The sequence below is a fragment of the Otolemur garnettii genome, unplaced genomic scaffold (assembly GCF_000181295.1).
Source record: "Otolemur garnettii isolate 467f Iridium unplaced genomic scaffold, OtoGar3 scaffold00108, whole genome shotgun sequence".
Taxonomy (NCBI): Eukaryota; Metazoa; Chordata; class Mammalia; order Primates; family Galagidae; genus Otolemur; species Otolemur garnettii.
In genome coordinates this window covers 951,562-962,938 of record NW_003852503.1, presented here as the reverse complement: position 1 = coordinate 962,938, position 11,377 = coordinate 951,562, and the positions used below count along the sequence as shown (strand labels likewise).

Genomic DNA, 11,377 nt, shown 5'->3' with positions numbered 1-11,377 from the left:
AGTTGGAGGTTGCTGTGAGCTGTAATGCCACGGCACGCTACCCAGGGGGAGAGCTTGAGGCTCTGTCTCAAAAAAAAAAAAAAAAAAAAAAAAATTTGCATTCCCATCAGCAGTGAAAGAGTTCCTGTTCCTCCACACCATTCTTATTTTGTTTTGTTTTGTTTGTGAAATGGGTACATGCTGTATGATTCCAACTATATCACTTCTGAAAATGGCAAAACAATGAGGACAGTAAACAACAGACCAGTGCTGGTCAGGTGTTAGAGGCTAGGGAGGGAGAAACAGAGCACAGAGGATTTTTAGGGCAGCAACACCACTCATGACACTACAATGGAAGATACAATGTCACTGAAATGTGTCTGAACTCATGGAATAAATAACACCAAGATTGAACCCTAATGAAACTATGGATTGGGGTAAATTAAGTTATAGATATTACTACACTTCAACATGTTTTCTCCAACAAACAAGGAGATTCTCCTACAAGCCACAATATTATCATCACACCCAAGAAATCTGACATTGATACAAAAACATTATCTAATATATAGCCCAGATTAGAATCTCCCCAATTGTTCCACTATCTTAATTTTTTTTTTGAGACAGAGCCTCAAGCTGTTGTCCTGGGTAGAGTGCCGTGGCATCACAGTTCACAGCAACCTCCAACTCATGGGCTAAAAGCAATTCTCTTGACTCAGCCCCTCAAGTAGCTGGCACTATAGGCGCCCGCCACAATGCCTGGCTATTTTTTGTTTGTAGTTGTCATTGTTGTCTGGCAGGCCCAGGCTGGATCTGAACCCACCAGCTCTGGTGTATGTGGCTGGCACCTTAGCCTCTTGAGCTACAGGATCCAAGCCTTAATATCCTAATTTTTTCTTAATATCCATGATCTAGTGAAAGATTATGTTTTGAATTTAGTTATCAGGACTCTTCAGTCTCCTTCAGAATAGAATAGCCCCATTTGCCTTTCAGAGTGTTAACATTTTTTCCTGAAAAGCCTTAAAGACAGATTAGAATGTCAATGTTATGCACATAACTATGATATAGTAATACAGATAACAAAAATCAGTAAGGATTGCTAATATATCTTCTTTCATATGTAAGTCAATTGATACTGTCTACAATTTAAGCATGGTTTTTAAGAAAATAATAACTCCAGTTGCTTAATATTTTTAGTAACCTTTGAAAGGTCTTTTAATAAATATTTCAGTAAAGAACATTTTACTTAAATTCTGTAAGTTTAAATTGTTTCTTTTTCAAATTAAACCAATTACTGTGTATTTCTGAAATATATTGATAATGATAAGTTTTACTCAAATATTTGAATTTTTCTTCAGGAAAAAATATAATGAAAATCATTGGTACATACCTGATTCATACAACTCTTCTTCCATTGATAGCCCAACTTCTCACAAGTCTCTTTCAAGCATTGATAAGATCTGTCTGCATCCAATTTGGTAAAGAATCGTGTCATTCTTTTGACCAGGCGCTGCCAGGGGTTCTATATGTCCAAAAAAAAAACTTCATAAATCCATTATGACTAAAAAGAGTCATATCATAGCCACTTTGTCTGAAAGTGCTTTTCTAAGACTTAGAATTCTTTTGCATGAAGGCCTCTCCCTTCTATCTCTCTTGTCCAAAAAACATGCATAATTTAAAAGTTATATATCTAAGATTTACACATTAAAAAAAGACTTCAAGATAATAAAAAATAAAGAGCTGCCACTATATACATGAAAAATTTAATTCCCTCACCTGTGAGGATCCTGGGGTGCCAAGTAACTGACTATTCAGAAGCATGTGATCAGGACATGTGGGTTGGGAAAAACTGATCCCTTGCACCAGTTTATCAATGTATGAGGAACTGGCATCCCATAAGGACAGGCTTGTCCGTGGTTCTGGCTGGGAACTGGAGTACTTCACATTTTCTTCACTAAAGCATTAAGATAGAGAGGAAAATACGTCTCTAAACAAAATCCATCAGGCCTTCCTTCCATCAAACAACCATTCTTTCACACTGACAAAATTATGTTCATCATTAAGAAAAAATACGTACATGCATCATTTCTCTCTGTGGGATGTTACATTCAACAACTACTTTATGAGTCTTACCTAGAACTATTAGATGGAGAGAAGTCCAAATTGGATTGAATGTGCTTGGAGAATCCACTGGGAGACTCTGACACACCACCTGAAGTGACTCGGGGCCTCTTTGCCCCTAAAAAGCAAAACAAATACAAACTCTTTCACGTCTTCTATGTAGATATTTTTTTTTTCCATTTTTTTTTCTTTTTTTTATTGAACGGTAACTATGTACATTAATGCACTTCTGGGGTACAGTGTGGGGTTTTCACATGCAATCTGAAATACTTCCATCAACTGGTCAACACAGCCTTCATGTCATTTTCTCAGTTTTTGCTTTAAAACATTCACATTCTACTCTTAGAAAGATTCACCTGTACCCCTATAAGGTAAACCTCAGAAGTAATCCCTCCAAACTCCCTCCCTCCACCCATTACCCCCTCCCTTCTCCCTCCCCCCTCCCCTATGTAGATATTTTTTTTTTTTTTGAGACAGAGCCTCAAGCCGTCCCCCTGGGCAGAGTGCCCCCTGGGCAGAGTGCCGTAGCATCACAGCTCACAGCAACCTCCAACTCCTGGGCCCAAGCGAGTCTCCTGCCTCCGCCTCCCAAGCAGCTGGGACCACAGGCGCCCGCCACAACGCCTGGCCATCCTTTGGTTGCAGCCGTCATTGTTGTTTAGCGGGTCCGGGCCGGGGATTCGAACCCGCCACCCTAGGTGTACGTGGCTGGCGCCCTAGCCGGTTGAGCCACAGGTGCCTAGCCTAGATATTTTTTAATTAACCCAACTGGCAACTGGAAGAAAAATTATATCTAAATCCATTAATTTAACCCCAAATACTTATAAGATGAATAGTGACGCTTATATGATTTTATAAGAAATCTGGTCAAGTTATAAACTTACTAAGACCCATGTGCCAAATTAGACATTTCACAAATTTGTGAACTGTAACTATGTTCCAGGTGTGGGGTATCTAAGGCCACAATTTTAATGGCATCTTTCACAGGCTACCAAACAATGTTCTATGAAGACAGACAGACCTAACTCAAGGACTGGAAGTTTTTAAACTAAAGAGTAATTAATGATAATGACAGTAAACATTATGAATCTGCTCCATCCAACATTCTTTGCCCCCCCTAGAAAAGCTTTATCAAGAAAAATGATTATACAGAAAATGATGCGACTATAAATTCATGGTTACAATCCTCAGCTGCACCCACGACATCAGCTTACTATCCTATTTGTTTCTCTGGTCAGTTTCCTCTCCTATTCTCCTCCAAGATTATTCCAAAATTTCTCCAACCTTCTGAAATTCCAAGATCACCCTTTATCACTTCATTATTTGCATATAATATCTCCGATCTCACAGAGAAAATGAGGCCATTAGACAGAAATTTCCTCAACCTGTCACTACCAAATCTATTCACACCCATCCTTTCTTCCCCTCCATCCCCCTATCAAATGTCCCCCCCTAACTGTGCTATGGAGCTCATACCCTCATACGTCCTTGGGAATCTTGATGCTCTGTCACTTATTCCCTTCCTCTTAGACCAGTGTGATTTTCACCCAGTGTGCCGTGGGAGGAACTTAGGTGCACCATGAAAATTTTTAAAGATCATTAATTATTTGCAAAAGAAGTTCAAAGTACACTAAGTATATTCCTCTTTTTACTCTTTTTGATAATCTACATAATTTAAGTGTGCCACAGAAGTTTAACTACATGTTCAAGTGTGGTATGAGATAAGATCTCCCAAAACCAAACACACTACCCTATGAGTTCCTTGCTTAACATCTCTCAAGTTTCTCCAACTGCCTTAAGTGAAAGCCTAAAATCCTTAACATGGCTCACAAGGTCCCCTCTCCAACTGGACTGCTAGCTATCTCTGTGGCCCCATCTCAAACTCCTCTTCCTCTCCCACTTCTCTGTTCACTCATTTACTCAACATTTACTGACCAGCCTATGATGTACCATCTACTGTGCTAACCACTGGTGATGAACCAGACAGACACGGTCCATGCCCTACTGTCATCAAGAACCATAACACAAATTACACTTGGCAGAAACTTTAATTTGGGGTTTAGAAGCTGGTAGGAGGAGGAATATGGGAAGATGGGAGACAATGAGAATGAAAGACATCTGTCCCAAGTTCCTCAAATGTACCAGACTTTCTGAAATCTAAGATTTTCCAAATACTGCTTCCTCCTACTCAGAATCAAAGCTGGCACTCACCTTGCCTGACTAGCTCCTTTGATTTTCAAATCTTAGATTTAATATCATTCCTCAGGAAGAAAAGCCTTCCCTATACAGTAAGACTTGGTCAACACTTAGCTATAGTACCTGGACTTTCCCCTTTATAATTATTGATAAGCAAAATTATTATTTATATTCCTGTTTTTCTTACTAGACATTATAATCTCCATGAGGACAGAGACCACAGCTCTCTTGTGTTCTGACTTATGATACTGACTTTGCAAGTACCTTTTCTTTCATAGAAAAGAAATTTTTGCATTTTAAGAGTATTACCTTTCTTGAGTGGTTTATTGTACCATCTATCTTTTTTGATATCTGGGATAGTAATTCTTGCTGATGGATTTTCAACCAGGATTTTATGCAGCAGAGCTAAAAATAAAACAGTAAGACAACATTTACAAAAGAGTCATGCAGATTGGGAAAGATTATGGCTTGTGATAGGGAACACACTGTCTGCTGGCCTACTTGTTTCTACATATTATTTCTGGGAAAGAGAAAAAATAAAGCTACTAAATTATTGCTCAAATTTCATGGAGTTGTTCCTTGCTGCTACATCTTAGAATATTCTTCCTAGATCTGAGTCTCAATTATGGAGTAGGGCACTAGCCCCATATACTGGAGGTAGTGGGTTCAAACCCGGCCCTAGCCAAAAATTGCAAAAAAAAAATGTTTCTCCCCATGTGACAACATTAAGAAAAACTCTTATCCATTTTTAGTACCAACTTTCATTGCTGTAATATGTCATGTTCTCATGTGACGACCTCATTCACACAGTTTCATAAGGAACATTTACTTATCAGTAGCTTTTTAGGAGACAGTAATATAACCAAGCATCATCCCATCAGCCTAAGGTATTTTCATTATTTTAATAAAAAATTCATATATCTCCTAATGCCAGAATTATTTTCTAATAACCAAAAATTTAAATGCAAAAATGAACATCCTCAAATCCATAAAAACACCAACGGAAAACATGTTACCACAAAGGACAAGATAATAGATTTGAAAGTTATAAATTTCTACATGTCAAGATAAAAGAAACAAGATGTAAATAAATGACAAATTATAAAAAATATATATAGAAAATGAAAATACTATTCAACATTAATATATTAATAAAGCACACTTCAGAGTGGTCACAAAAACAAATCCCCTTGCCAAAAATACGCAAAATAGACAAAAAGCTAATAAAGAATATATAACTTCATTAATGCTTTATTTTAAATAAAAATTAAAAACAGTATCATTTATTGCCCTGTTAATTTTCTTTTTAAATGTAAACCAATGAAACAGTATAGACTTTCTGGAAGCAATTTGGCAAAATAAGCTTAATGACTAAAAACTATATACATCTTCAAACCTTCGATTTTCTTTCTGGAGATTTAGGTAAATAATTTAAGTATATGTGCAAACATGAAGTTACGTGGATGCTGATCATTTCTCTTTTCTAATAGTGAAAATTTAAGAACAAAATCTAAATCTTCAACAAAGTGAATGGGATGAGTACATTAAGGCACATCCACAGAGCAGAATATAGAGACCACAGTTTTTAACAAGCATGTAGTCAAGGAAAAATGATCACAGAGCACTAAAACCAACAAAACAAAACAAACAAAAAAAACAGGTTATGAAATAGCTGTGTATTATAATCCCATTTTGTATAATACATAATGTTTCAGTCAGCAGAATGTATATAGGACAATGGTTGCACAGGGATATAATACTGTTACTGTTTCTATGTTCAGATACATAAATACCTACCACTGTTATGATAGCACTGCTTAGTGGTTAGTATAGTAACATGCTGTACAGGTTTGTAGCTCTGGAGCAATAGGCCATACTATATAGCCGAGGTGTGTAGTAGGCTATACCATCTAGGTTTGTGTTAGTACACTCTGTGATGTTCCCACAGTAATAAAATTACCTACTGATACATTTCTTAGGCTGGATCCCTGTTATTAACATATGACTATATTTACAATAATGTAGAAAAACATATATCAAAATTTTTTTTTTGTACATGGTTTCAAGTTGTCCTAAACACATAATGCATTCCTCAAAATATTTTTCAAAAGTTATTTCTGAGTTCTAGGATTTTTATTTATATTTTCTAATCTATTTACACAGATCATAAATTATTTATGTGTTCACTTACAAGTTAAAAAGAAAAACTGTAAGAAAAAAATAGCACAAGACTTAATTATTCAAGAAATCAATAGTTTCAATAAAGATAGTGCAGTTACCTAGAGGAGCAGAATCGATTTTTTTCCAAGGGTTGAGGTATGTTTTTTTTTCTTTCCAATCAGAATATTCCTGACAACTATCACTGGGCTGGTCCCATGGCAATTCTAAAAATAAGAAAAGTGATTATGCCATTATAAAAATTTAAAAAACAATAATATAAATCCACGAACAGCTATTCATTCTATGTGGTTTTCAATCTAATAATGCCAACTCAGAAATTTCAGAGGCCCTTCAAAGACAGATAACCACTTCTAGCCCTACTCTCTTTATAAATGTTTACAGAAACCTTAAAAGAGAGAGCTGTTGTGATTTTTCATTTAATAACTATACATACCTCATTTTAAAAAAACCTGGGAGGTGAAAAGTTCCAAATTGTTTATTAATAAGTTACTCCTTGCAATGGCCTAAATGTTTGTGTCCCCCTCAAAAGTCACAGCTGAAATTCTAACCTATTTGGTATTTAGAGGTAGGGCCTTGGTGAGGTGATAAGGTCATGAGGGTGGGAGCCTTCATAAATGAAATTAGTGCCCTTACAAAAATACATAATAGGTCAGGCTCTGGTGATTAATGTCTATAATCTCAGTGCTTCAGGAAGCCAAGATAGGAGGATCCCATCTCTATTAAACAAAAGTTAGCTAAGCATGGTGGCAGGCATCTATACTCAGCTACTCACAAGGCTGAAGTGGAGTGGGAGAATTGCTTGAGCCCAAAGTTTGAGGCTGTGTGCTATGCTGACACCATGGGCAACAGAGTAAGACTCTGTCTCAAAAAAAAAAAAAAAAAGACATAACAGAATTTGCTTCTACGCTCTCTGCTCTCCACTACGAGAAGACACAGCAAGACAGACATCTGTGATTAAAGAATAGGGCCCTCGGGGCAGCGCCTGTGGCTCAGTGGGTAGGGTGCTGGCCACTGAGGGTGGCAGGTTCGAACCCGGCCCCAGCCAAACTGCAACAAAAAATAGCCGGGCATTGTGGCAGGCACCTGTAGTCCCAGCTACCTGGAAGGCTAAGGCAAGAGAATCACCTAAGCCTAGGAATTAGAGGTTGCTGTGATGCCATGGCACTCTATTGAGGGTGATAAAGTGAGACTCTGTCTCTAACAAAAAAAAAAATAGGGTTCTCACCAGAACCCAACCATGCTGTCGCCCTAATCTCAGACTTCCAGCCTCTAGAACTATGAGAAGTAAATTTCTGTTGCTCACAGTCATCTAATCTAAGATACTTTGTGATAGCAGCCTGAACTGATGAAGATGCTATTAAAATTCTATTATATTAATATGGATTCTCCACTTGGCGCCTGTGGCTCAAGCGGCTAAGGCGCCAGCCACACACACACCTAAGGTGGTGGGTTCGAATCCAGCCCGGACCCACCAAACAACAATAATGGCTGCAACCAAAAAATAGATGTTGTGGCGGGCGCCTGTGGTCCCAGCTACTTGGGAGGTGGAGGCAGGAGACTCGCTTGAGCCCAGGAGTTGGAGGTTGCTGTGAGCAGTGAAGCCATGGCACTCTACCCAGGGGGGCAGCTTGAGGCTCTGTCTCAAAAAAAAAAAAATATGGATTCCCTTGGTTTATTTCAATTTTGGCAAATTAGACTTTTCATAAGACAAGAGTTTTATCATGATTAACTAGCTCTCACCTCCAGCCAACATTGCAGTGAGCACTATTCCACAGGACCAAACATCAACCGGTTCTGCATGAAATTCTTTTCTCTTCAGAAGTTCTGGAGCAACATAAGGTAAAGTACCACACATCTTGTTCAACAAACGTTCCCGATTATTATGCCGAAACACTGTTGCCAACCCAAAGTCAGAGATTTTCAGGTTATCTAAACCAAAGGGGGAAAAAAAGGATGACATTGAATAAAAATGTTTTCTAAACACATAAACTTAAAGGAATTAAGTTTCATTGGAAAAATCAATGGTGTTACTTAAGGTTTATAGAAGCTTTCTACCTTAAAAATGACGAAAATAAAAAAGAAATTTTGAAAAAAAAGGATAAGACATTATTATCTATGCTAAAACTAGAAAAAGGTCTCATGTCCTCAATTATTCGACAAAAATATTAGAGAAATAGCTTCTTCAACACACAAAATAGTGTGGACCAGATTAAAGAAAGATGCTGGAGCCAAAGGGGCTGCCTTTCTGGAAAACGCAGGATGAAAGCAGACAGCACGGAGGAGACCTCAGTAATATTGGGGCACAACCTTTTCAGAAGCAAAAAAAATGCGAAGACACACCAAACCAAAGACTCACAAATCACAAGAACTTCTTGTCAATGTGGCTAAGCTGGGAAAACAAGAAGAAACTCAGTACCAAAAAACCAGAAGAACAGAAGAACAAACTTTCACCCTAACTTACCATCTTCAACACACACAAAGTGCAGACAGGACTTGGAACTTAACTTCTACCCTGAGTATCTACTGTAACCAAGGGACAGGTACTATGCTAGTCAACACAGGTAGTTGATAAATCAGTGAAGATAACTGACAACAGAAAACTGTTGTGGAGGTTATGAAAATATAGAACATTACAGGATTTTAGAGCAAAGGGATCTAACCTAGTCTTGGGAGTTAGGGAAATCTCTTCATTATCAGAGGTGTCAACTGGTGAAAACCTTTTCAAAGGGCAAAGCGACAAAAGATGATAAGTTCAAAATAGTCAATCTTGAAATTAGCAATTCTCACTTGTAGGACCACATCCAAAAAATACTCCCACAAATTCACAAACATAAGGATATTCATGCAATATTATTTGAAAATAAATGTCCACTAATAAGGAAGTTATTAAATCTTATACTACATGCATACAATGAAAACTACGGAAATTATTAAGAAGATATAGGGCAGCGCCTGTGGCTCAGTGGGTAGGGCACCGACTCCATATACCAAGGGTGGCAATTTCAAATCCAGCCTCAGCCAACTGCAACAAAAAAGTATATGAACACTGCAGCAGCGCCTGTATTCCTAGCTACTCAGGAGGCTGAGGCAAGAGAATCACCAAAGCCCAGGAGTTGGAGGTTGCTGTGAGCTGTGACGCCACGGCATTCTACCGAGGACGATAAAGTGAGACTCTGTCTCTAAAAAAAAAAAAAAAAAAAATTTTTTAAATAAATGAAAAAAAATTGTTTTTAAAGATATATAAGTATGCAGTAACATGGACTAGAGTATAAGTGGGGGAAGAAAGACTAGTGACATAACAATTCTTGTACCTGGCCTGCACGCAAATTCATAGAACAGTTGCTACTGTTCCATAATTTTTTCATTTTTTGGCCGGGGCCGGGTTTGAATCCACCACCTCCGGTATATGGGGCTGCTGCTCTACTCCTTTGAGCCACAGGCACCTCCCCCTATAATTTTTTAAGTTAGGAAAAAATGTCTCAGCTCGGTACCTATAGCTCAAGCAGCTAAAGTATCAGCCACATACCAGAGCTGGTAGGTTCGAATCCAGCCTGGGCCCGCCAAACAACAATGACAACTGCAACCAAAAAAATAGCAGAGCATCATAGTGGGCACCTGTAGCCCCAGCTACTTGGGAGGCTGAAGCAAGAGAATCACTCAAGCCCAAGAGTTTGAGGTTGCTTGTGAGCTATGATGCTACAGCACTCTACAGAGGGCAACAAAGTGAGACTCTATCTCAAAAAAAAAAAAAAAAAAATCAAATACATTCATACAGTATGATACGTAAACTACTGAGGATGTTCATCAGTATTGACTTTGGAGGTAGCTACTGTAATTATCTTCTCAGTAGCTAAATATGACACAACTTGGACAAATCATTGAGACTAAGCATTCCAAGTTACTTACAAATAATGATCACTTAAAATACTAAGCCAGAGCTAAAACACTCCTTGGATTTTGTTCTTTTGTCTTATCTGAGATATAGATATAGAGAATACTATCTCTAACATAGTATTCATGTTAGAGAACTGCCCGTAATAAATTCAAAATTTAAAGTAAGGGGAAATACATTTGTGGAGAAATGCATAGGAAGACTTCAAACACTGGTAATGTTTTACTTCTTTTGTTTAAAGAGTAGGTCCAGGCACAGTGACTCACGCCTGTATTCTGGCCCTATAATGCAAGGCTGCGGCAGGTGGATTGTCTGAGTTCAGGAGTTCCAGAGTAGCCTGAACAAGAGTAAGGCCCTGTCTCTAAAAACAGCCAGGTGTTGTAGTGGGCAGCTAAAGCCCCAGCTACTTGGGAGACTGAGGCAAGAGGATCACTTGAGCCCAAGAGTTTAAGGTCACTGTGAACTATGACACTACAGCACTCTACTAAGGGGTGACAAAATAAAACTGGTCTCAAAAAAAAGAAAAGATAATTACTAAATATTGAATAGAAACTAAAGAGTACTTAATATACAAGATATAACATTGTAGTCAATATCTACTCACTTTAAGAATGTTCTATTTCCTTCAAAGGCTCCTGTAAATACTTCATATGAATACATTGTCTCCCCTACCTTCTCAGAGGTAACCACCATTCTGAATTGTCATATTATGTCCTTGTGGGCTTTTGTTTGTTTGATTGTTTTTACTTTTTTAAATTGAGACAGGGTCTCACTAGGCTGGTATCAAACTCCTGGATTCAAGCTATACTCCCCTCATATAGAATCAGACCATATGAATTATTTTTCAACTATCCTTTTTCACTTTACATCATTATATTCCTGAAATTTAGCCATCTTATTGCCAAACCATCTATTCTATAATGTATCTGTTTTACTGTGGGTAAACATTTGTTTAGAGTTTAATGCTATGTTAGTCAGCACCACTGTGAGTGTTCTTTTTTTTTTTTT

At 37.9% G+C, this 11,377-nt stretch overlaps 1 protein-coding gene across 2 annotated transcripts in view; it reads right to left on the bottom strand.

Annotated features, from left to right (window-relative positions):
* CHEK1 (checkpoint kinase 1) overlaps window positions 1-11,377 on the bottom strand; it is a 33,624-nt gene that overhangs the window by 15,462 nt on the left and 6,785 nt on the right. For both annotated transcript variants that reach the window (XM_003796777.3, XM_012809587.2), the window contains exons 5-10: window positions 8,218-8,406; window positions 6,576-6,680; window positions 4,606-4,701; window positions 2,113-2,218; window positions 1,756-1,933; window positions 1,370-1,501 (exon numbers count right to left, since the gene is read on the bottom strand). In XM_003796777.3, the coding sequence (XP_003796825.1) occupies window positions 1,370-1,501; window positions 1,756-1,933; window positions 2,113-2,218; window positions 4,606-4,701; window positions 6,576-6,680; window positions 8,218-8,406 (806 nt within the window). The remainder of the gene's footprint in view (window positions 1-1,369; window positions 1,502-1,755; window positions 1,934-2,112; window positions 2,219-4,605; window positions 4,702-6,575; window positions 6,681-8,217; window positions 8,407-11,377) is intronic.